Source organism: Oncorhynchus clarkii, unplaced genomic scaffold (genome assembly GCF_045791955.1).
Source record: "Oncorhynchus clarkii lewisi isolate Uvic-CL-2024 unplaced genomic scaffold, UVic_Ocla_1.0 unplaced_contig_1074_pilon_pilon, whole genome shotgun sequence".
Classification (NCBI taxonomy): domain Eukaryota; kingdom Metazoa; phylum Chordata; class Actinopteri; order Salmoniformes; family Salmonidae; genus Oncorhynchus; species Oncorhynchus clarkii.
Genome location: NW_027257946.1, coordinates 718,513 through 743,738, shown reverse-complemented (window position 1 = coordinate 743,738; position 25,226 = coordinate 718,513). Strand labels below are relative to the sequence as shown.

General features: G+C 43.1%; 2 protein-coding genes across 3 annotated transcripts; both read right to left on the bottom strand.

The window, feature by feature from the left end:
- Positions 1 to 569: 569 nt before the first annotated feature.
- LOC139394158 (uncharacterized protein C18orf19 homolog B-like) lies at positions 570 to 14,803 on the bottom strand. 2 transcript variants are annotated; one of them, XM_071142197.1, is made up of 5 exons: positions 14,707 to 14,803; positions 14,079 to 14,113; positions 13,456 to 13,930; positions 2,650 to 2,761; positions 570 to 1,766 (listed from the first exon to the last, which is right to left on the bottom strand). In XM_071142197.1, the coding sequence occupies exons 3-5, from the start codon at positions 13,896 to 13,898 to the stop codon at positions 1,293 to 1,295; spliced, it is 1,029 nt and encodes a 342-aa protein (XP_070998298.1). In that variant the 5' UTR covers positions 13,899 to 13,930; positions 14,079 to 14,113; positions 14,707 to 14,803; the 3' UTR covers positions 570 to 1,292. The 2 variants fall into 2 exon arrangements, with proteins under 2 accessions (XP_070998298.1, XP_070998297.1); XM_071142196.1 differs by lacking the exon at positions 14,707 to 14,803 and having other exon boundaries at positions 14,079 to 14,505.
- Positions 14,804 to 19,721: 4,918 nt separating this feature from the next.
- LOC139394154 (adrenocorticotropic hormone receptor-like) lies at positions 19,722 to 20,639 on the bottom strand. The gene has a single exon (XM_071142192.1). The coding sequence runs from the start codon at positions 20,637 to 20,639 to the stop codon at positions 19,722 to 19,724; it is 918 nt and encodes a 305-aa protein (XP_070998293.1).
- Between the last annotated feature and the right edge of the window lie 4,587 nt (positions 20,640 to 25,226).

Below are 25,226 nucleotides of genomic sequence, written 5' to 3'. Positions count from 1 at the left end.
TGTTCAGTCCCAGGGTCCTGAGCTTAGTTATGAGCTTGGCCACTATGGTGTTGAATGCTGAGTTATAGTAAATGAACAGCATTGACACTTGCCAGATGTTAGCGTGGCCTTGTGAATGTTAACCTGTTCAAAAGTCTTACTCACATTGCCTATGGTGAGCAAGATCATACAGTCGTCCAGAACAGCTGGTGCTCTCATGTATGGTTCAGTATGGCTTTCCTCGATGCGGATTTAGCTCGTCTGGTAGGCCCGTGGCTGTTTCCCTCTGTAATCTGTGATAGTTTGTAAGCCCTGCCACATCCGATGAGCGTCAGAGCCGGCATGGTATAATTCGATCTTTGTCCGGTATTGACGTCTCGACTGTTTGACGGCTCGTTGGGAGGTCGTAGCAGGACTTCTAATAAGCGTCCGGATTAGTGTCTCTCTCCTTGAAAGCGACAGCTTCAGCCTTTATCAATGCTGCTGGTAATCAGTTGTTGGACTTTCAATTCCCTACATGATTTTGGGAGTGAACTGTTCCATAGTTAAGTACAGTGCTCAGAACATGGAATGAAGACAGGAAACGGAACGATGTTTGGAAGCTCAATATTCTGCTTTATTGCAAATTGTGATCATACCAGACATGACATTAACAGTAACAGTCCAATAACTGGTACTACAGTACCCAACACCCTTCTGTTCAGACTGTGGTTTTCATTTTATTGCATTTTGGTTGAATAATTCTGTAATTTCCACAGAGCAACTTAAAGGGATACTTCTGGATTTTGTCCATGAGTTCATCTGACTGTGGAAGTAGATAAAGGGCTGCATTGCCAACATCCAGAAGTATCCCTTTAAGGAATCAAATCAAACTTCCTATTAAATGCACAACTTTCAGTTGACTAGACATTAGGTAGTAGGAACACAAAAATAATACAATATATTAAACTTTGGGTATTGGATAAAAAGACATTAGAAAACGTGATTTAAAACGTTGAAAGACGCAAGCAGTTAGTCTCCATGAGGCTTTGACGGACGGTGATGAATTAAACAGGAATTTTATTTTTCATACCCAGAATTCATAATGCTCCTCAGTGTATTCTAATACAACTGAGAAATCCCACCTGCCTCCTCCTTATAGCAGGTATAATGGTAGCTAGCTGGGGCAGTCAGGAATTACAGAAGAACAGTAATGTCTGGACTCATTCGTCTCTCAACAATAGGTTCATAATATGTGCCTTAATTCTGTCTTTGACCCCAACCACATTGAAGACACCAAACATGTGTTTATTCACAACCACTTGTAAACAAGACTAATCTAGCTTCTTTCGGTAAGACACTTTGTCTTTGGCTTCCTGTAGTTTATCAGAGAACGTGTCTTTCGTCTCCCCCATCTTTCCAGAGAAACGTTCTTTCGTCTCCTCCATCTTTCCAGAGAAACGTTCTTTCGTCTCCTCCATCTTTCCAGAGAAACGTTCTTTCGTCTCCTCCATCTTTCCAGAGAAACGTTCTTTCGTCTCCTCCATCTTTTCGGAAATACCAGACAATCGTTCTTTCGTATCTTCCATTTTCCCAGAGAGTAGTTCTTTGGTTTCCTCCATTTTTTCAGAGAACAGTTCCTTAGTTTCCTCCATTTTCTCTGTGAGTTTCTCCCTGGTCTCTTCCATCCGGTCCTGCAGGTAGTCTTTGACGGGCGGAGGGGTGGAGAAGTAGCCGTGTTTACGGAGGTACTGCACCGAGAAGGACGTCCCACCCAGAGTCACCGTGTATCTGGCGGGTGTTGCAATCTGAAGGAAATCAGGATAAAGAAAGCCACTAAGTTCAGTAGAACAAGTGAATTGAAGCTGATGTTGCAATCTGAGTATTTATGCTTACCCTGAACAGGGCGTTGTATGTACATGTCATAGTGAGTATTATTACCCTGAACAGGGCGTTGTATGTACATGTCCTTATACAAGTCATAGTGAGTATTATTACCCTGAACAGGGCGTTGTATGTACATGTCCTTATACAAGTCATAGTGAGTATTATTAGCCTGAACAGGGCGTTGTATGTACATGTCATAGTGAGTATTATTACCCTGAACAGGGCGTTGTATGTACATGTCCTTATACAAGTCATAGTGAGTATTATTAGCCTGAACAGGGCGTTGTATGCACATGTCCTTATACAAGTCATAGTGAGTATTATTAGCCTTGTACAAGTCATAGTCAGTGAGTATTCTTACCTTGTACATGGAGTAGACAGGGAGTATTCTTACCCTGTACAAGTCATAGTCAGTGAGTATTACCTCGTACATGGAGTAGACAGGGAGTATTCTTACCCTGTACAAGTCATAGTCAGTGAGTATTACCTCGTACATGGAGTAGACAGGGAGTATTCTTACCTTGTACATGGAGTAGACAGGGAGTATTCTAACCTTGTACATGGAGTAGACAGGGAGTATTACCTTGTACATGGAGTAGACAGGGAGTATTCTAACCTTGTACATGGAGTAGACATGGAGTATTCTAACCTTGTACATGGAGTAGACAGGGAGTATTACCTTGTACATGGAGTAGACAGGGAGTATTCTAACCTTGTACATGGAGTAGACAGGGAGTATTCTAACCTTGTACATGGAGTAGACAGGGAGTATTACCTTGTACATGGAGTAGTGAGTATTATTACCTTGTACATGGCGTAGGCAGTAAGGGCATAGCCGCCAGAAGAGTGATTCAGCAGACCAACGATCTTCTCTGGTAAACCAATGAACTCCAGAAAAGGCACCACATTCACTCCCCTGTGGAATATACAGCGAGGTTAACTCAGGCCAGATACTGTGTAATATTCAGACCAGATACTGTGTAATATACAGGTCAACTCAGGCCAGATACTATGTAATATACAGCGAGGTTAACTCAGGCCAGATACTGTGTAATATACAGGTCAACTCAGGCCAGATACTGTGTAATATACAGGTCAACTCAGGCCAGATACTATGCCTCCCCTGTGAAATATACAGTGAGGTTAACTCAGGCCAGTTGCTGTGCCTTCACATGAAACATAGACTCAGTGGCCAGTTTATTAGGTACACCACCCTGTTCACCTAAACGGGTAGCTTCTATAAAACTGTGAGTCACATGGCCGTGGCAGACAGACATTCTGTTACTGTTAGATTATAATTTAATATTTAAACATTGTAATGTGGTTAACCCTTTAAATTTAAAAGATACAATTCAACTAGAGTGCCCTTAGATCATGGGGAAAGCACTTGACTGTTGGACTTCGAATCAAACTGTATTTGTCACAAACGCAGAATACAGGTGTAGCCCTTACTGTGAAATGCCTAATTACAAGCCCTGAATTAGCACACGGGTCCCGCTAGCTGATTCAATTCCAACCACATCCGGTGAAATTGCAGAGCGACAAATTCAAAATAAGAAATGGTCATATTAAACATGAAGTGCCTTTACATCATTCAAAAGCGTAGAATCTTGGTAATCGGACGGCTGATTTGTCATCCTGAGGGTCCCAGTGATCAAATGCAGTGCCGTTTTGTTTGATAAAATCCAATTTTTATAGCCTAACACGAAACATTTTGTCAACCGCTTTGTGTTGTGAATTCCGTCTCATTTAACTATCGACGAAACAGTCGACGTAATCACACTAAACGTACGTTTATCCAGTCATGGTTGGTTTCGTTGCAATCCTCTGGTTGTTAGTAACACAACCAGACTTGATGGTTCTTTTCGCGGGACGTATTGACCCAAAGAAACCCATTTGAAGACACCAAGCAATGACCTCATTGCGAACCAATGGGTGGTGTTTCGTTGATTGATTGTATTTTGGCCCAATGACCACTGATCGTCTAGAACTCTAGCTTGGTCGATAGCCAATGAGCTGAGGTAAACGGCAAAGTGTAATGGTTAAATGCTGGAAGACCAGCCTTCGTAGTAAAAGGTTCATTCGCCATTGAAGATCTGAGTTGAAGCAGCTCCGCTCGTTACGCACAGCAATATTTGGTAAAGAGCATTTTCAGCACTTTCATATAAAACATTATGGCGACTAAATCAGGAACAGCTAAATCAAAGTCCTAGGTATACAGATTTACACCAAATGATAGAAGAAATTGATAGGGAAAGTGAGAGAGTTGCTACAGGACGACGAGCCTGTGAGCGAGCATCGCTTCGGCTCACAGACATAAGACATGTTTTTGCACGGGGAGTACATCGTTTTGGACTGGTGAGTTCTTCTCATGCTAATGCCATCGTTTGAAATGAAAAATATCAAATATTATTCATTTGAGATGTATTTTATTTGCAATATATAAAAATATAATCAGTAATGAAATGTGTAAAGTACACATTGGCTATACATTGTGGGTGTGTGCATATATAAATATGTTTTTATACATATAAATGGAATGGAAGAGCACGGCACCATAGTGATTGTGTTCCCTCTACTCTATATAACTCATCTGTTTAATTTACGTGTTGACACAGGGCTCAGACGTGAAAGTATTTTAGCTGAATTTCTTTGTTTCACACTGACTCTGGCTGGGAGCCCCCAGCGCCACTGACTCTGGCTGGGAGCCCCCAGCGCCACTGACTCTGGCTGGGAGCCCCCAGCGCCACTGACTCTGGCTGGGAGCCCCCGGCGCCACTGACTCTGGCTGGGAGCCCCCAGCGCCACTGACTCTGCCTGGGAGCCCCGAGTGTCAAGGTGCCCATCCCCGATTGAAGCTGGTTCATGCAGCCAGACCCCTGCTGTCTCCGGCTCCACACCTACCCGGCCATCGAGAGGTGTGAAGACACTGACAGTGTGAAACCTGCAGCCATGGAGGCAGAGGGGCGTTGGCACACTGTGCAGGACGAGGATGTGGAGCCACTTTCCACCAACATTCAGAGCAGAAAGGACCTCAGCTGGACAGGACTGCAAACTACAGCCCCCTTCAACTTGTTTTTCAACACATCAGTTATTGATTCCCTGGTGTCTGACACTAACAAGTATTGAATCATTCCCTGTTGTCTGACACTAACAAGTATTGAATCATTCCCTGGTGTCTGACACTAACAAGTATTGAATCATTCTCTGGTGTCTGACACTAACAAGTATTGAATCATTCCCTGGTGTCTGACACTAACAAGTATTGAATCATTCCCTGGTGTCTGACACTAACAAGTATTGAATCATCCCCATGGTGAATGACTAGCTACACTATTGAATCATTCCCATGGTGAATGACTAGCTACACTATGAAACCACACACTATTGAATCATCCCCATGGTGAATGACGAGCTACACTATGAAACCACACACTATTGAATCATCCCCATGGTGAATGACTAGCTACACTATTGAATCATCCCCATGGTGAATGACTAGCTACACTATGAAACCACACACTATTGAATCATCCCCATGGTGAATGACTAGCTACACTACGAAACCACACAGTATTGAATCATCCCCATGGTGAATGACTAGCTACACTATGAAACCACACACTATTGAATCATCCCCATGGTGAATGACTAGCTACACTATGAAACCACACACTATTGAATCATTCCCATGGTGAATGACTAGCTACACTATGAAACCACACACTATTGAATCATCCCCATGGTGAATGACTAGCTACACTATGAAACTACACACTATTGAATCATTCCCAAACTAAACTGACCGACTCAAACTCCCCAGCTTATGCTCTGAGATATACCACAGCAGGTAACTTGCATTGTAAACTACACACTATTGAATCATTCCCAAACTAAACTGACCGACTCGGACTCCCCAGTTTATGCTCGAGATATACCACAGCAGGTAACTTGCATTGTAAACTACACACTATTGAATCATTCCCAAACTAAACTGACCGACTCGGACTCCCCAGTTTATGCTCTGAGATATACCACAGCAGGTAACTTACATTGTAAACTACACACTATTGAATCATTCCCAAACTAAACTGACCGACTCGGACTCCCCAGTTTATGCTCTGAGATATACCACAGCAGGTAACTTGCATTGTAAACTACACACTATTGAATCATTCCCAAACTAAACTGACCGACTCGGACTCCCCAGTTTATGCTCTGAGATATACCACAGCAGGTAACTTGCATTGTAAACTACACACTATTGAATCATTCCCAAACTAAACTGACCGACTCGGACTCCCCAGCTTATGCTCTGAGATATACCACAGCAGGTAACTTGCATTGTAAACTACACACTATTGAATCATTCCCAAACTAAACTGACCGACTCGGACTCCCCAGTTTATGCTCTGAGATATACCACAGCAGGTAACTTGCATTGTAAACTACACACTATTGAATCATTCCCAAACTAAACTGACCGACTCGGACTCCCCAGTTTATGCTCTGAGATATACCACAGCAGGTAACTTGCATTGTAAACTACACACTATTGAATCATTCCCAAACTAAACTGACCGACTCGGACTCCCCAGTTTATGCTCTGAGATATACCACAGCAGGTAACTTGCATTGTAAACTACACACTATTGAATCATTCCCAAACTAAACTGACCGACTCGGACTCCCCAGTTTATGCTCTGAGATATACCACAGCAGGTAACTTGCATTGTAAACTACACACTATTGAATCATTCCCAAACTAAACTGACCGACTCGGACTCCCCAGTTTATGCTCTGAGATATACCACAGCAGGTAACTTGCATTGTAAACTACACACTATTGAATCATTCCCAAACTAAACTGACCGACTCGGACTCCCCAGTTTATGCTCTGAGATATACCACAGCAGGTAACTTGCATTGTAAACTACACACTATTGAATCATTCCCAAACTAAACTGACCGACTCGGACTCCCCAGTTTATGCTCTGAGATATACCACAGCAGGTAACTTGCATTGTAAACTACACACTATTGAATCATTCCCAAACTAAACTGACCGACTCGGACTCCCCAGTTTATGCTCTGAGATATACCACAGCAGGTAACTTGCATTGTAAACTACACACTATTGAATCATTCCCAAACTAAACTGACCGACTCGGACTCCCCAGTTTATGCTCTGAGATATACCACAGCAGGTAACTTGCATTGTAAACTACACACTATTGAATCATTCCCAAACTAAACTGACCGACTCGGACTCCCCAGTTTATGCTCTGAGATATACCACAGCAGGTAACTTGCATTGTAAACTACACACTATTGAATCATTCCCAAACTAAACTGACCGACTCGGACTCCCCAGTTTATGCTCTGAGATATACCACAGCAGGTAACTTGCATTGTAAACTACACACTATTGAATCATTCCCAAACTAAACTGACCGACTCGGACTCCCCAGTTTATGCTCTGAGATATACCACAGCAGGTAACTTGCATTGTAAACTACACACTATTGAATCATTCCCAAACTAAACTGACCGACTCGGACTCCCCAGTTTATGCTCTGAGATATACCACAGCAGGTAACTTGCATTGTAAACTACACACTATTGAATCATTCCCAAACTAAACTGACCGACTCGGACTCCCCAGTTTATGCTCTGAGATATACCACAGCAGGTAACTTGCATTGTAAACTACACACTATTGAATCATTCCCAAACTAAACTGACCGACTCGGACTCCCCAGTTTATGCTCTGAGATATACCACAGCAGGTAACTTGCATTGTAAACTACACACTATTGAATCATTCCCAAACTAAACTGACCGACTCGGACTCCCCAGTTTATGCTCTGAGATATACCACAGCAGGTAACTTGCATTGTAAACTACACCGAACAAAAATAAGCATGTTAAAGTGTCCCATTTTTTTATGATCTGAAATAAAAGATCCCAGAAATGTTCCATACGCACAAAAAGCTGATTTCTCAAAAATGTTGTGCTCACATTTGTTTGCATCTCTGTTAGTGAGCATCTCTCCTTTACCAAGATAATCCACCCACCTGGACAGGTGTGGCATATAAAGAAGCTGATTAAACAGCATGATCATTACGCAGGTGCACCTTGTGCTGGGGTACAATAAAATGCCACTAAAAATGTGCAATTTTATCTAGGGCTGGGCGATAAGACCAAAATATCATATCATATATAGTATTTTTTTTATTTTTAAATTTGACATTTTTACAGTATTTTATGTTTTTGATTAATAAAAGTTCTTTGTGCTTTATGAGCAGTGACCTTAGGGTGGCAACACATACATTCTACATGATTTCAATGGGTCTTTCTCCATTCTGATTGGTTTATTCCGTTCAATTCAACTTCAACCTAAAATCATTTTCTGCATTTCCTGCACTCATTTGAGATCATTTCCACAGCATAGTGGTTAGAGTGTTGGGCCAGTAACCGAAAGGTTGCTAGATCGAATCCCCATGCTGATAAGGTAAAACTTTGTTGTTCTGCCCCTGAACAAAATAAAAAAATAAATCTTTGTTTGACTTTCTGTGTGATGAAAAGAAAATGTGTCTCCTTGCCTGTAACAGACATATTTGGGAACCTGAACGCGAGCATGCAGGGGAAATACCAAAACATGCTACAGATTAGTGACCCGATCAGTCGATTCAGAGGACGTCATTATTATTGGAGAGAGTCTTTCAAAAGAGAACCGTGCCCCCTTCCCTCCGCTGTGCCTGTTTCTAACAGAAAACAGCATCAGGAAGTGTCCCACACCAGTGATGACTGCTCACCTCCAACGCTTGGAAGAGCACCATGGGACCTACTTCCCAATCCGTTTGACTGGGATCCTGGCTCAGTTGACATGCCGGTAAGTGAAATCAAACAGCTGATGGAGCTGTCATGTGACCAAAATGCATTTACGGGTCACTACGGAGGAGTTTTGGTTCCTGGCTCAAAGGGGCATAATACCCTGCCCTCTGAGCATTAATGCTGCGTTCAAAACAACTCGGGAACTGGGAAATCTCCAACTTCCGACTTCAGTGCGTTCAAGACTACTGGGAACTCGGGGAAAAACTAGCTCCGACTGGGAGAAATATTTTTTAAAAACGGGCACCTGACTCAGAATTCCACCTCTGGAACTCGGGCCACTTTCTCTGACCAGAAGATCACTGACGTCATGATTTGAGCTCATTCATATTTCATTTTTTTTTTAGTTCCCCGTTGTCTTGAAAGCTCCATAAAACTCATTGTACCCTTCCGTCAGCTCATATCTGTGTGAAGCTGGTTTCAGTGCTCTCGTCTGGCATTAAAACCAAATATCGATCCAGGTTGGATGTGACAGCAGAGATGACGTGCACACTGTCGACCACACCCCCTGACTAGCACACCCATCTCATTAGATGATGCACACTGTCGACCACGCCCCCTGATTAGCACACCCATCTCATTAGTGGTGATGAGATACATTATGTCAGACTAATTGACTGTCCTAGCCCCACATTATGTCAGACTAATTGACTGTCCTAGCCCCACATTATGTCAGACTAATTGACTGTCCTAGCCCCACATTATGTCAGACTAATTGACTGTCCTAGCCCCACATTATGTCAGACTAATTGACTGTCCTAGCCCCACATTATGTCAGACTAATTGACTGTCCTAGCCCCACATTATGTCAGACTAATTGACTGTCCTAGCCCCACATTATGTCAGACTAATTGACTGTCCTAGCCCCACATTATGTCAGACTAATTGACTGTCCTAGCCCCACATTATGTCAGACTAATTGACTGTCCTAGCCCCACATTATGTCAGACTAATTGACTGTCCTAGCCCCACATTATGTCAGACTAATTGACTGTCCTAGCCCCACATTATGTCAGACTAATTGACTGTCCTAGCCCCACATTATGTCAGACTAATTGACTGTCCTAGCCCCACATTATGTCAGACTAATTGACTGTCCTAGCCCCACATTATGTCAGACTAATTGACTGTCCTAGCCCCACATTATGTCAGACTAATTGACTGTCCTAGCCCCACATTATGTCAGACTAATTGACTGTCCTAGCCCCACATTATGTCAGACTAATTGACTGTCCTAGCCCCACATTATGTCAGACTAATTGACTGTCCTAGCCCCACATTATGTCAGACTAATTGACTGTCCTAGCCCCACATTATGTCAGACTAATTGACTGTCAGCCCCACATTATGTCAGACTAATTGATTGTCAGCCCCACATTATGTCAGACTAATTGACTGTCCTAGCCCCACATTATGTCAGACTAATTGACTGTCCTAGCCCCACATTATGTCAGACTAATTGACTGTCCTAGCCCCACATTATGTCAGACTAATTGATTGTCACAGCCCCACATTATGTCAGACTAATTGATTGTCACAGCCCCACATTATGTCAGACTAATTGATTGTCACAGCCCCACATTATGTCAGACTAATTGATTGTCACAGCCCCACATTATGTCAGACTAATTGATTGTCACAGCCCCACATTATGTCAGACTAATTGATTGTCACAGCCCCACATTATGTCAGACTAATTGACTGTCCTAGCCCCACATTATGTCAGACTAATTGATTGACACAGCCCCACATTATGTCAGACTAATTGACTGTCCTAGCCCCACATTATGTCAGACTAATTGATTGACACAGCCCCACATTATGTCAGACTAATTGACTGTCACAGCCCCACATTATGTCAGACTAATTGATTGTCACAGCCCCACATTATGTCAGACTAATTGATTGACACAGCCCCACATTATGTCAGACTAATTGATTGACACAGCCCCACATTATGTCAGACTAATTGATTGACACAGCCCCACATTATGTCAGACTAATTGATTGACACAGCCCCACATTATGTCAGACTAATTGATTGACACAGCCCCACATTATGTCAGACTAATTGATTGACACAGCCCCACATTATGTCAGACTAATTGATTGACACAGCCCCACATTATGTCAGACTAATTGATTGACACAGCCCCACATTATGTCAGACTAATTGATTGACACAGCCCCACATTATGTCAGACTAATTGATTGACACAGCCCCACATTATGTCAGACTAATTGATTGACACAGCCCCACATTATGTCAGACTAATTGACTGTCCTAGCCCCACATTATGTCAGACTAATTGACTGTCCTAGCCCCACATTATGTCAGACTAATTGACTGTCCTAGCCCCACATTATGTCAGACTAATTGACTGTCCTAGCCCCACATTATGTCAGACTAATTGACTGTCCTAGCCCCACATTATGTCAGACTAATTGACTGTCCTAGCCCCACATTATGTCAGACTAATTGACTGTCCTAGCCCCACATTATGTCAGACTAATTGACTGTCCTAGCCCCACATTATGTCAGACTAATTGACTGTCCTAGCCCCACATTATGTCAGACTAATTGACTGTCCTAGCCCCACATTATGTCAGACTAATTGACTGTCCTAGCCCCACATTATGTCAGACTAATTGACTGTCCTAGCCCCACATTATGTCAGACTAATTGACTGTCCTAGCCCCACATTATGTCAGACTAATTGACTGTCCTAGCCCCACATTATGTCAGACTAATTGACTGTCCTAGCCCCACATTATGTCAGACTAATTGACTGTCCTAGCCCCACATTATGTCAGACTAATTGACTGTCCTAGCCCCACATTATGTCAGACTAATTGACTGTCAGCCCCACATTATGTCAGACTAATTGATTGTCAGCCCCACATTATGTCAGACTAATTGACTGTCCTAGCCCCACATTATGTCAGACTAATTGACTGTCCTAGCCCCACATTATGTCAGACTAATTGACTGTCCTAGCCCCACATTATGTCAGACTAATTGATTGTCACAGCCCCACATTATGTCAGACTAATTGATTGTCACAGCCCCACATTATGTCAGACTAATTGATTGTCACAGCCCCACATTATGTCAGACTAATTGATTGTCACAGCCCCACATTATGTCAGACTAATTGATTGTCACAGCCCCACATTATGTCAGACTAATTGATTGTCACAGCCCCACATTATGTCAGACTAATTGATTGTCACAGCCCCACATTATGTCAGACTAATTGACTGTCCTAGCCCCACATTATGTCAGACTAATTGATTGACACAGCCCCACATTATGTCAGACTAATTGACTGTCCTAGCCCCACATTATGTCAGACTAATTGATTGACACAGCCCCACATTATGTCAGACTAATTGACTGTCACAGCCCCACATTATGTCAGACTAATTGATTGTCACAGCCCCACATTATGTCAGACTAATTGATTGACACAGCCCCACATTATGTCAGACTAATTGATTGACACAGCCCCACATTATGTCAGACTAATTGATTGACACAGCCCCACATTATGTCAGACTAATTGATTGACACAGCCCCACATTATGTCAGACTAATTGATTGACACAGCCCCACATTATGTCAGACTAATTGATTGACACAGCCCCACATTATGTCAGACTAATTGATTGACACAGCCCCACATTATGTCAGACTAATTGATTGACACAGCCCCACATTATGTCAGACTAATTGATTGACACAGCCCCACATTATGTCAGACTAATTGATTGACACAGCCCCACATTATGTCAGACTAATTGATTGACACAGCCCCACATTATGTCAGACTAATTGACTGTCCTAGCCCCACATTATGTCAGACTAATTGACTGTCCTAGCCCCACATTATGTCAGACTAATTGATTGACACAGCCCCACATTATGTCAGACTAATTGACTGTCCTAGCCCCACATTATGTCAGACTAATTGATTGTCCTAGCCCCACATTATGTCAGACTAATTGACTGTCAGCCCCACATTATGTCAGACTAATTGACTGTCACAGCCCCAAATAAAAAAGTTAATGTGGCTGTTAATTAGAGCATTTTTTCTTTCACGTGGTTGTGGTCGCGAGAGTTTTATATAAAATAAAAATAGGGTTTAGGGCAAAAAAAGTTTGGGAACCCCTGGTCCTAGGGTTTACTGAAAACGGTGCGAAAAACATCCAGTCAGCAGCAGTCCTGTGGGTGAAAACAGCTCGTTGATGAGAGGTCGAAGGACAATGCCAAGAACCGTGCAAGCTAACAGGCGGGCCTAACAGGCAAATAACGGCGCAGTACAACAGTAGTGTGCAGAACGGCTTCTCAGAACGCACAACTCGTCGGTCCTTGTCACGCATAGCCGCAGGAAGTAGGGGTGCTGAATGTGCTGAAGAAGAAAATAACAACAATAATACAGGACTAGCCTTTACTAGTCCATCCCCCGAAGAATTCAGGCTGTTGTAGAGGCAAAGTGGGGTTCAACACAGTACTAGATGGGTGTACCTAATAAACTGGCCATTGAGTATCTAGGTAGTAGTACAATGAACACAACAGCAATGCCATTAACCTTAGGCCAAAAGACCAGTTAGGTACTGCACTTCTAAATGCTCTATGTATAGCTAAATTATTCCTAACAAAAGACCATAGTAATGGAATCCCCAGGGAGATTAGACCAGAGACAGGTGACTCACTGCATAGCAGCGTAGTAGAAGGTCCCGAACCAGATGCTGGAGGTCAGGAGATGGACAGGTATCATCACCTTCCCATACTGCTTGAAGGTCTTCTTGAACCTCTGGACCAGACCAATGGACTTGTCCTGCAGAGGGTCTATCTCTGGGGCCTCCGGTGGGGCCTCCACAGGCAGCTTGGAGGAGTCTGCCCCATAGACGGGCTCTGTTCCAGCCAGGCTGGGGGGATGGCTGGGTGGGTCCTGGTCCTCCGGCCGGAGCTTGGGCTGTTCTACTGCCCTGTTAAAGGCTGAGGTATTGACCCAGCGCTGGCCGGGCTCGGGTGGCAGGCGGCCTACAATACACACCGACACGGCCAGGCGAGCCTCACACACCGACAGGCCCACGACCACAGACCGCATGTAGGCCATCTGCCGCAATGCACCCTGGGACAGAACACGATGCATCTCCTCCTCCCTGAGACGTTTGACCACAGAGCCTGCAGACAGCACACATCATCAGGGTTTACTAATGACTATCAATTACAACAGGAGTAATCATTTATGTTGGTAAGTATATATTAAGTTGGGAACGCTATAAATCAGAGTGAAGAAACATATCTGATAAGACATAATACCAAAACATACCTCCAACTAGAGCAGATCAACCATTAATCCAACACCTGAAATGAAAACGTCCAAATAAAATGATAGCCACAACAGACTAATCCAGTAGCCACTACTGTGGGTGATCCTCAGCTAAACAACCAAAGTTCTGGTTGAACTAAGTTTACTAGCTACACAGCCATATTCGGATATATAGCTAACAAGGCAAATAAAAAGCTAGCTAGCAAGCCAACTATAGTAAGTAGCTAGTCTGCTCGCTAAGTAGCTAGCTAGCCAAGTTACTATGTGCAAAGGTTAGCTACAGAACTTGCAAAACATCTAGTTATCCTTCTAGAGCTAGCTAGCTAGCTGGCTAGCTGTCACATACGCAGAGGCTTCTGTGTGGTTGACATTGGGGGAGTCTGGAGGACGACAAAACTTCCTTCACTTATAAAGCTTCCAGAACAACCCTGTTGAAACACGTGCCAGTTTTAGATGTGGTTAGCTAACGTTAGTTGTCTGGCTGAAGCCTGATTCTGACAGAACGACAACTGGGGTTGTTTTGCTTACTAGCTAGCTAGCCCGAAACTTGGCAAAGTAGTTGTGTATATACATTTTTCGGGAAGTTGTAAAACTACGTGACAAAGCTGACACGTAACGGAATACATACATTGAAATTCAAGAGGTTTTTGATCCTGTCAAAAGTGTTTTCTGTAGTTGTATGAGCCATAAGTACATAGAATGACCGTCCTGTCAGTAGAAGACCTTTACAGCAGAGATCGAGGGGAATCCGCGTGTCCTCGGACAGCGCACGGCATCATGGGATTCGTAGTCTATTTGTCGCGAGATTTGGTGTCTGCAAACTGCGTAAAAAACAGCACTTCCCGATATGCCTAAAACCTTTCGGTCAGAAGTTCCATTTCTTTTGAAAGATATACAAACCTCTAGTCCAGCGGATAGGAACCAAATATACCCAAGATCGTTCCACTTTACGTTGGAAGTATCCAAGTTGGGACACAAACACTCAAATGTTACCTTTTTAAAACAAATATATATAGTCATCACATATTCACTGCACTTAGCCTGTAATAACACCTTAACTCCGTCTTTATGGAACTAACTGCACACCCTCTATTATATTCAATGTGATGTTTCTCTGTTCCTCTCTTTTCTGTGCTGCAGATCGTTTAACAACTTGATGGTATAGCAAAAGCTTAATAAACTTGACATTAACTTGAATCGTCTCTCTTCATTTTTACCCACAAATAAATGTACTTATAGTCTAGGGTTAGTCCCCTGTAGCTCAGTTGGTAGCGCATGGTGCTTGTGGGTTTGATTCCCACGGGGGTGAAGTATGAAAAAAGAGAAGTACATAAATGTATGCACTCACTAATGTAACTGGTGTCTGCTAAATGTAAAGCATTTTTTTGTTTTTTTTATTATTGCCAATATAACTTAGCAGCTTTGACGTGCGTCGTCCAAACAGCGGCTGAAGTGCAAATATGATCTAATGGTGACGTCATCTTGCCAATGCGCAAACGCTCTCCATACTCCATCAGCCCAATGTATAATGTATTCATCGGGGCGACGGCGGCTAGATGTATGTGTGCTGTCTGGGAAGACCTTATGGGGGTCATATTGAGGTCATTTTGACCGTAGTCTAGCAGCTTATGGGAAAGAATAGTCGACTTTCTGATAGAGTCACACATAGCTGGGGCATGTCTAAATAAGTATTTTTGGGGGTTATAGTGCCATCACAGATTTAGTCCATTACCCCCTGGCGGCCATTTCCAATATGGCGGCCATTCAGCTGCAGGGGGTCATAATGGACTAGATCCACTTGGCCATATCTTATCCCTAGAAAGGCCAAAACCTAGGAAGATACCTAGAGAGGAACCAGGCTATGAGGGGTGGCCAGTCCTCTTCTGGCTGTGCCGGGTGGAGATTATAAACCTAGAGAAGAACCAGGGTATGAGGGGTGGACCAGTCCTCTTCTGGCTGTGCCGGGTGGAGATTATAAACTTAGAGAAGAACCAGGGTATGAGGGGTGGCCAGTCCTCTTCTGGCTGTGCCGGGTGGAGATTATAAACCAAAGAACTAATTACTTCGGCACAATGGCCTGTTCATTGCCTTTACCTCCCTTATCTTAACTCATTTACACACACTGTAGATAGATTTTTCTATTGTGTTATTTGACTGTATGTTTGTTTATGTGTAACTCTGTGTTGTTTTTGTCGCACTGCTTTGCTTTATCTTGGCCAGGTCTCAGTTGTAAATGAGAACTTGTTCCCAACTGGCCTACCTGGTCAAATAAAGGTGTTCTCAACTGGCCTACCTGGTTAAATAAAGGTGTTCTCAACTGGCCTACCTGGTTAAATAAAGGTGTTCTCAACTGGCCTCCCTGGTTAAATAAAGGTGTTCTCAACTGGCCTACCTGGTTAAATAAAGGTGAAATAAAATAATAAATAAAATACAATCCACAATATAGCGGGGAGAGTAAAGCTAGACTATAATCGATAATGTCAAAAGCCACACTGAAGTCTAACAAAACAGCTCCCATAATCTTTTATCTTCACTTTCTCTCAGCCAATCATCAGTCATTTGTGTAAGTGGCGTTCTCTCAGCCAATCATCAGTCATTTGTGTAAGTGGCGTTCTCTCAGCCAATCATCAGTCATTTGTGTAAGTGGCGTTCTCTCAGCCAATCATCAGTCATTTGTGTAAGTGGCGTTCTCTCAGCCAATCATCAGTCATTTGTGTAAGTGGCGTTCTCTCAGCCAATCATCAGTCATTTGTGTAAGTGGCGTTCTCTCAGCCAATCATCAGTCATTTGTGTAAGTGGCGTTCTCTCAGCCAATCATCAGTCATTTGTGTAAGTGCTGTGCTTGTTGAATGTCCTTCCCTATAAGCATGCTGTAAATCTGTTTTTCATTTATTTACTGTAAAATAGCATTGTATCTGGTCAAACACACATTTACCCAAACGTTTACAAAGGGTTGGTAACAGGCGGATTGGTTGGCTATTTGAGCCAGTGAAGGGTGGTTTGCTATGGAAAGCAGAATGACTTTTGCTTCCATCCAGGCCTGAGGGCACACACTTTCTAGTAGGCTTAGATTGAAGATATGGCAAATAGGAGTGGCAATATCGTCCGCTATTATCCTCAGTAATTTTCCATATCAGACCCTTTGGCTTTTCAATCATTTTTTCACCTCTTCCACACTCACATTACGGAATTCTAAATTACACTCCTCGTCTGTCATATTTTGGTCAGGTTTACTTGCATGTGGAGATTCGGCTTTTGGCCGAAGGTCATGACTACATTTGCTAATCTTGCCAATTAAAAAATCATTAAAGTTGTTGGCAATATCAGTGGATTTTGTGATGAATGAGCCAATGAGTTGAGTTTGCCTTTTTGCCCAAAATTTCATTTAAAGTGTCTCAAAGCATTTTACTACCATTCTTTATATAATTTATCTTGGTTTCATAGTGTAGTTTCTTCTTTCTTTCGTTCCGTTTAGTCACATGATTTATTTCTCAATTTGCAGTAGGTTTGCCAATCGGTTATTCAGCCAGACAGTCTTTTAGGTGCCTTTTGGCAAACTCCAAGTGGGCTGTCATGTACTTCCGTTTGGCCACTCGACAATAAAGGCCTGATTGGTGGAGTGCTGCAGAGATGGTTGTCCTTCTGGACATCGGGTTCTTGGTCACCTCCCTGACCAAGGCCCTTCTCCCCTGATTGCTCAGTTTGGCCGGGCGGCCAGCTCTAGGAAGAATCTTGGTGGTTTCAAACTTCTTCCATTGAAGAATGATGGAGGCCATTGTGTTCTTGGGGACCTTCAATGCTGCAGACATTTTTTGGTACCCTCCCCCAGACACGTGCCTCAACACAATCCTGTCTCGGAGCTCTACGGACAGTTCCTTCGACCTGGTTTTTGCTCTGACATGCACTGTCAACTATGGGACCTTATATAGACAGGTGTGTGGCTTTCCAAATGCACCTGAGCTCAATTTCAAGTCTCATAGCAAAGGGTCTGAATACTTACTGAAATAAGGTATTTCTTTTTTTATTTGTTATAAATGTGCAAACATTAAAAAAAAACTGTTTTGATGTCATTATGGGGTATTGTGATGTCATTATGGGGTATTGTGATGTTATTATGTGGTATTGTGATGTCATTATGGGGTATTGTGATGTCATTATGGGGTATTGTGATGTCATTATGGGGTATTGTGATGTCATTATGGGGTATTGTGATGTTATTATGTGGTATTGTGATGTCATTATGTGGTATTGTGATGTCATTATGGGGTATTGTGATGTCATTATGGGGTATTGTGATGTCATTATGGGGTATTGTGATGTCATTATGGGGTATTGTGATGTCATTATGGGGTATTGTGATGTCATTATGGGGTATTGTGATGTCATTATGGGGTATTGGGATGTCATTATGGGGTATTGTGATGTCATTATGGGGTATTGTGATGTCATTATGGGGTGTTGTGATGTCATTATGGGGTATTGTGATGTCATTATGGGGTATTGTGATGTCATTATGGGGTGTTGTGATGTCATTATGGGGTATTGTGATGTCATTATGGGGTATTGTGATGTCATTATGGGGTATTGTGATGTCATTATGGGGTATTGTGATGTCATTATGGGGTATTGTGATGTCATTATGGGGTATTGTGTGTAGATGAGGAAAAACACAATTGAATCCATTTTAGAATACGGCTGTAACGTAACGAAATGTGGAAAAGGTCAAGAGTCTGAATACCTTCTGAACGCACTGTAGTATACATATAGTATAATATACAGTAGTTATCTATTCTGTACATAGTTATACATATAGTATAATATACAGTAGTTATCTATTCTGTATATAGTTATACATGTAGTATAATATACAGTAGTTATCTATTCTGTATATAGTTATACATGTAGTATAATATACAGTAGTTATCTATTCTGTATATAGTTATACATATAGTATAATATACAGTAGTTATCTATTCTGTATATAGTTATACATATAGTATAATATACAGTAGTTATCTATTTTGTATATAGTTATAAATACTGTATAATATACAGTAGTTATCTATTTTATATATAGTTATACATATAGTATAATATACAGTAGTTATCTATTCTGTATATAGTTATACATATAGTATAATATACAGTAGTTATCTATTCTGTATATAGTTATACATGTAGTATAATATACAGTAGTTATCTATTCTGTATATAGTTATACATACTGTATAATATACAGTAGTTATCTATTCTGTACATAGTTATATATAGTATTATATACAGTAGTTATCTATTCTGTACATAGTTATATATAGTATAATATACAGTAGTTATCTATTCTGTACATAGTTAAATATATATATGTATATACCTTTAACCTTTAGCCAAGGCCCTATTCCCCATATAGTGCCCTACCTCTAACCAAGGCCCTATTCCCCATATAGTGCACTACCTCTAACCAAGGCCCTATTCCCCATATAGTGCCCTACCTCTAACCAAGGCCCTATTCCCCATATAGTGCCCTACCTCTAACCAAGGCCCTATTCCCCATATAGTGCCCTACCTCTAACCAAGCCCCACGGGGTCAAAAACTCTGGTGGAAAGTTGTGCATTATCTAGGGAATAGGGTGCAGACAAAGCCCTTCAGTGGAACAGAGCTTTGACCTTGTAGCAGAGTGGTGAGTCGGAGCAGAACAGCATCTTCCTGAAGGTGTTTCGTAGCTCTGCGCTGCGGAAGGCGTAGATGGCCGGGTCGACCACGGCGTGACTCATCAGCAGAACCAAATTCAGCTGGAACAGAGAGCGGTAGCACTCACAGTAGGGGTTCTCTACACACACCATGAGGAGGAGGAGGTGGAGGAAGAAAGGCGCCCAGCACACCACAAACACCCCGAATAGCATGGTGAGCGTGAGCGCCCCCCGGAGGCTGCGGTGCGGCATGGCACTCCCGGGCAGCGCAGCAATCTTCCTGGCGTGGGACCGAGCCAGCAGGAACATGTGGACATAGAGGAAGAGGATAAGGAGCAGCGAGATGAGGAAGAGCACGATGAAAAAGATCTTGATGACCGTGGCATCACAGAACGCCACCATGACGGCCCCGGCGACGCCGCATAGCGCCCAGATCCCCGCCAGGGCAGCAGCGGCTCGCCTCGTGGTCATGATGTTGTGGTAGCGCAGGGCGTGGAAGATGGTGACGTAGCGGTCCACAGCGATGGCCAGGAAGCTACAGATGCAGCCGATAAAAGACATGCAGAGCAGTGCGTCTATGATGTCATCGACCCTCCGGACGGAGTCCCCTCGGGAGTCCAGTTGTCCGACATCGCTGAACTCCATCATTAGGGTTTCCCAGGTCTTGGAGAGGGAGGAGATGGTGTTGAACGTGGCCAGGCTACAGATAAACATGTACATCGGGGAGTGGAGGTTCTTGTTGCGCACCACGGCCACCACCACCAACAGGTTCTCACTGAGAGACACCATACCCAACACTAAGAACACCAGGTGGGGTACCTTCACCACCTGACAGTCTGTGTGGTTGGAGGGGAGAGCAGAGACATCATTCATTATGGAGACCACAGACAGTGTCAGAGCAACGTCCACAGTAGATCAGATCAGAACAGGGTGTTTCAGAATAGATCAGAACAGGGTGTTTTAGAATAACATCCAGATCAGAACAGAACGGGGTGTTTCAGAGTAATGTACAGATCAGATCAGAACAGGGTGTTTCAGATTAACGTCCAGATCAGAACAGGGTGTTTCAGAGTAACGTCTAGATCAGATCAGAACAGGGTGTTTCAGAGTAATTTCCAGATCAGATCAGAACAGGGTGTTTCAGAGTAACGTCCACAATAGATCAGGACAGAACAGGGTGTTTCAGAGTAATTTCCAGATCAGATCAGAACAGGGTGTTTCAGAGTAACGTCCACAATAGATCAGGACAGAACAGGGTGTTTCAGAGTAACGTCCAGATCAGATCAGAACAGGGTGTTTCAGAGTAACATCTAGATCAGAACAGGGTGTTTCAGAGTAACGTCCAGATCAAATCAGAACAGGGTGTTTCAGAGTAACGTCCAGAACAGAACAGGGTGTTTCAGAGTAACGTCCAGAACAGAACAGGGTGTTTCAGAGTAACGTCCAGATCAGAACAGGGTGTTTCAGAGTAACGTCCAGATCAGAAAAGGGTGTTTCAGAGTAACGTCCAGAACAGAACAGGGTGTTTCAGAGTAACGTCCAGAACAGAACAGGGTGTTTCAGAGTAACGTCCAGATCAGAACAGGGTGTTTCAGAGTAACGTCCAGAATAGATCAGATCAGAACAGGGTGTTTCAGAGTAACGTCCACAATAGATCAGAACAGAACAGGGTGTTTCAGAGTAACGTCCACAATAGATCAGATCAGAACAGGGTGTTTCAGAGTAACATCCAGATCAGAACAGGGTGTTTCAGATTAACATCCAGATCAGAATAGATCAGAACAGAGGCAGAGCAGGACTGTCAGAGTTTTGGTTCAGACAGATAGCTGAAATGTTTCAGCTTTAGTTCAGACAGTTAGCTGAAATGTTTCATCTTTGTTTCAGACAGTTAGCTGAAATGTTTCATCTTTGGTTCAGACAGTTGGTTGTACTGTCTCCTCAGCAGTGTGATGGCACTCTGCATGGACCTGATGGGTGGTAATTGTGATGGATCACGTTAGTAGACCAGGTACTGTAGAGAGGAGATGATTCTGGAGAGGAGATGACTCTAGAGAGGAGATTATTCTGGAGAGGAGATGACTCTAGAAAGGAGATGATTCTGGAGAGGAGATGATTCTGGAGAGGAGATGATTCTGGAGAGGAGATGATTCTAGAGAGAAGATTATTCTAGAGAGGAGATGATTCTAGAGAGGAGATGATTCTAGGGAGGAGATGATTCTGGAGAGGAGATGATTCTGGAGAGGAGATGATTCTGGAGAGGAGATGATTCTGGAGAGGAGATGATTCTGGAGAGGAGATGATTCTGGAGAGGAGATGATTCTGGAGAGGAGATGATTCTGGAGAGGAGATGATTCTGGAGAGGAGATGATTCTGGAGAGGAGATGATTCTGGAGAGGAGATGATTCTGGAGAGGAGATGATTCTGGAGAGGAGATGATTCTAGAGAGGAGATGATTCTAGAGAGGAGATGATTCTGGAGAGGAGATGATTCTAGAGAGGAGATGATTCTGGAGAGGAGATAATTCTGGAGAGGAGATGATTCTGGAGAGGAGATGATTCTGGAGAGGAGATGATTCTGGAGAGGAGATGATTCTGGAGAGGAGATGATTCTGGAGAGGAGATGATTCTGGAGAGGAGATGATTCTGGAGAGGAGATGATTCTGGAGAGGAGATGATTCTGGAGAGGAGATGATTCTGGAGAGGAGATGATTCTGGAGAGGAGATGATTCTGGAGAGGAGATGATTCTGGAGAGGAGATGATTCTGGAGAGGAGATGATTCTGGAGAGGAGATGATTCTGGAGAGGAGATGATTCTGGAGAGGAGATGATTCTGGAGAGGAGATGATTCTGGAGAGGAGATGATTCTGGAGAGGAGATGATTCTAGAGAGGAGATGATTCTAGAGAGGAGATGATTCTGGAGATGAGATGATTCTGGAGAGGAGATGATTCTGGAGAGGAGATGATTCTGGAGAGGAGATGATTCTGGAGAGGAGATGATTCTGGAGAGGAGATGATTCTGGAGAGGAGATGATTCTGGAGAGGAGATGATTCTGGAGAGGAGATGATTCTGGAGAGGAGATGATTCTGGAGAGGAGATGATTCTGGAGAGGAGATGATTCTGGAGAGGAGATGATTCTGGAGAGGAGATGATTCTGGAGAGGAGATGATTCTGGAGAGGAGATGATTCTGGAGAGGAGATGATTCTGGAGAGGAGATGATTCTGGAGAGGAGATGATTCTGGAGAGGAGATGATTCTAGAGAGGAGATGATTCTAGAGAGGAGATGATTCTGGAGATGAGATGATTCTGGAGAGGAGATGATTCTGGAGATGACACCCACCTGTGGAAAGAGAAAAAAAACATTAAAGAAATTAGGTCAAATTTAATTGAACACATGATGAGTGTGTTAGTGTGTGTGAATGTGTGTGTTTGTTATGTGTGTATGTGTATGTAGTGTATGTGCATATGTGGGGAAGCCAAGCCCCCCCCCCCCCCACCCCCCAAAAAATGTCATTTTACAACCTGTGTTGTGATAATTGTGTTGTTTGCCTTGACATCGTGATATATAGGCCTTGACATCATGATATATACAGTGGGGCAAAAAAGTATTTAGTCAGCCACCAATTGTGCAAGTTCTCCCACTTAAAAAGATGAGAGAGGCCTGTAATTTTCATCATAGGTACACTTCAACTATGACAGACAAAATTAGAAAAAAAATCCAGAAAATCACATTGTAGGATTTTTAATAAATTTATTTGCAAATTATGGTGGAAAATAAGTATTTGTTCACCTACAAACAAGCAAGATTTCTGGCTCTCACAGACCTGTAACTTCTTCTTTAAGAGGCTCCTCTGTCCTCGACTCGTTACCTGTATTAATGGCACCTGTTTGAACTTGTTATCAGTATAAAAGTCACCTGTCCACAACCTCAAACAGTCACACTCCAAACTCCACTATGGCCAAGACTAAAGAGCTGTCAAAGGACACCAGAAACAAAATTGTAGACCTGCACCAGGCTGAGAAGACTGAATCTGCAATAGGTAAGCAGCTTGGTTTGAAGAAATCAACTGTGGGAGCAATTATTAGGAAATGGAAGATATACAAGACCGCTGATAATCTCCCTCGATCTGGGGCTCAACCGTGAGCAAAAATCCCAGAACCACACGGGGGTACCTAGTGAATGACCTGCAGAGAGCTGTAAAGTAACAAAGCCTACCATCAGTAACACACTACGCCGCCAGGGACTCAAATCCTGCAGTGCCAGACATGTCCCCCTGCTTAAGCCAGTACATGTCCAGGCCCGTCTGAAGTTTGCTAGAGAGCATTTGGATGATCCAGAAGAAGATTGGGAGAATGTCATATGGTCAGATGAAACCAAAATATAACTTTGTGGTAAAAACTCAAGAATGCTGAGTTGCATTCAAATAACACCATACCTACTGTGAAGCATGGGGGTGGAAACATCATGCTTTGGGGCTGTTTTTCTGCAAAGGGACCAGGACGACTGATCCGTGTAAAGGAAAGAATGAATGGGGCCATGTAGCGTGAGATTTTGATTGAAAACCTCCTTCCATCAGCAAGGGCATTGAAGATGAAACGTGGCTGGGTCTTTCAGCATGACAATGATCCCAAACACACCGCCCGGGCAACGAAGGAGTGGCTTCGTAAGAAGCATTTCAAGGTCCTGGAGTGGCCTACCCAGTCTCCAGATCTCAACCCCATAGAAAATCTTTGGAGGGAGTTGAAAGTCTGTGTTGCCCAGCAACAGCCCCAAAACATCACTGCTCTAGAGGAGATCTGCATGGAGGAATGGGCCAAAATACCAGCAACAGTGTGTGAAAACCTTGTGAAGACTTACAGAAAACACTCGACCTCTGTCATTGCCAACAAAGGGTATATAACAAAGTATTGAAATAACTTTAGTTATTGACCAAATACTTATTTTCCACCATAATTTGCAAATAAATTCATAAAAAATCCTACAATGTGATTTTCTGGATTTTTTTTTCTCATTTTGTCTGTCATAGTTGAAGTGTGCCTATGATACAAATTACAGGCCTCTCTCGTCTTTTTAAGTGGGAGAACTTGCACAATTGGTGGCTGACTAAATACTTTTTTGCCCCACTCTAGGCCTAAGGCCTTAACTGACTTGCCAAGTTATTAAAGGTTAAATTAACAGATACCCCAAATGCCGACTTCAGTAGTAAGCTGTACGGAATGGCTGTGAGAAGGACCTGATCCCGTGACGGGCATTGATTAATAAGAATTGAGATATCTGAGAGAGCCGTGCGAGTGAGTGGTGCTTCAGAGCAAGGCTATGGGGAGTATGGCCACGGCCAAGCCTTAGAATTAGTACATTCAGCCCAAGGGCACAATGGCCACTGTGGCAGCAAGGCATTCATTATGTTACAGGGCACAATGGCCACTGTGGCAGCAAGGCATTCATTTTGTTACAGGGCAC

What these genes read in the sequence shown, in the direction of transcription:
- LOC139394154 (XM_071142192.1), bottom strand. Translation starts at nt 20,639, where the DNA reads ATGAATGATGTCTCTGCTCTCCCCTCCAACCACACAGACTGTCAGGTG.
- LOC139394158 (XM_071142197.1), bottom strand. Translation starts at nt 13,898, where the DNA reads ATGCATCGTGTTCTGTCCCAGGGTGCATTGCGGCAGATGGCCTACATG. An exon ending in TTCTACTACGCTGCTATGCA is followed by an intron (nt 2,762 to 13,455) that starts GTGAGTCACCTG and finishes TATATTCCACAG; the next exon opens with GGGAGTGAATGTGGTGCCTT. An exon ending in CTGCCTACGCCATGTACAAG is followed by an intron (nt 1,767 to 2,649) that starts GTAATAATACTC and finishes GATTTCCTTCAG; the next exon opens with ATTGCAACACCCGCCAGATA.